This window comes from Plectropomus leopardus, unplaced genomic scaffold (assembly GCF_008729295.1).
Source record: "Plectropomus leopardus isolate mb unplaced genomic scaffold, YSFRI_Pleo_2.0 unplaced_scaffold21497, whole genome shotgun sequence".
NCBI classification, from domain to species: Eukaryota; Metazoa; Chordata; class Actinopteri; order Perciformes; family Serranidae; genus Plectropomus; species Plectropomus leopardus.
Window position 1 is genome coordinate 1 of NW_024623268.1, and position 1,088 is coordinate 1,088.

At 58.5% G+C, this 1,088-nt stretch overlaps 1 protein-coding gene across 1 annotated transcript; it reads left to right on the forward strand.

Moving 5' to 3' along the window:
- Positions 1–50: 50 nt before the first annotated feature.
- Positions 51–794, forward strand: LOC121965747 (basic salivary proline-rich protein 4-like; the record flags this gene model as incomplete). The annotated part of the gene is made up of 1 exon (XM_042515873.1): positions 51–794. A coding segment is annotated over one exon (744 nt), but the record flags the coding sequence as incomplete, so codon positions are not given.
- Positions 795–1,088: the final 294 nt, after the last annotated feature.

Sequence of the window (1,088 nt, forward strand, 5' to 3'; positions counted from 1 at the left end):
TTAAAAGAACACCAGTCGAAGCTCTCTGCGTCTTACGTGTTAATTCCGAGTGGGCCGCTACAAACACCACGTGCCCCAGAGACAGCCATACGCCCCACCCAAGGGGGAACAAGCAAGGGAGCACAGAGGCAACACCCCCCCGGCCAGGGGAAGCCCACAGAGGGACAAGGGACAGGAGGCCGCCCGGCCCAGCCCAAGGCCACCGACCTCGGCAGGATCTGAGCCCACAGCCACAGGGCCCCACCAACCCGAGACCCGCCCCGACCCCTGGCGGGGAGCCCGTCGCGCACCAGAGAGGCCAGAGTCCCCCCAACCCTCTGCCCCAACGGGGCGGGCCACGGCCCACCATGACGACCCAGCCCACCGCCCCCGGGCCAACCCATATACCCCGTGGGGAAGACGGCGGGGGGGCCACAGCGGCCCCCCACCCCCACACCAGCCAGGGGCGAAACCCCAGGGAGACCGGGGAGAGCAGGACCCCAGCCCAGCCAGAAGCCAAACCCTCCACAGGCGCAGACAGGGTCCAGACCATCCCAGAGCTACCCAAACCACCGACAGGGCAACCGCCACACAGCAGCAGGGTCCAAGCAACCACCCAGCCCAGTCCCGCACAGAGAGGCCGACCACCAACCCAGAGCCACCGGCGACACCCCCACAGCAGAACTGACGCCACTCCCCCAGACGACAGACCCCCCGTCCAGCCCTGCAGGGCCAGGGACGGAGGCAGTGGGAAACCCCCACCCCGCCCCTGCCGACCCCCCGTCCAACATGGATGCAGGGTGTATGCATGTTAAGGTGTGTGTATGTAGATGTAGGGTAACAGCAACATTCTAGAACATTAACATTCTACAGTTACATCATAACATTCTAGAACTGTAACTATGGGGTAAGGTTACTGTCAAAAGTTTCATGCGTGTACCCATAAAAATCGTGCACGTATGCACGCAGTCTGTAGTTGTGCATAAATAAAAAAATTGTAAACTCTTAGATTATATATAGATTATCTAAGATTATTATAGATTTTGCAGTGTATAAATTATCTGTGAGAATGCAACTCATAAAGTTACAACTTTCCAAAATTACAAATA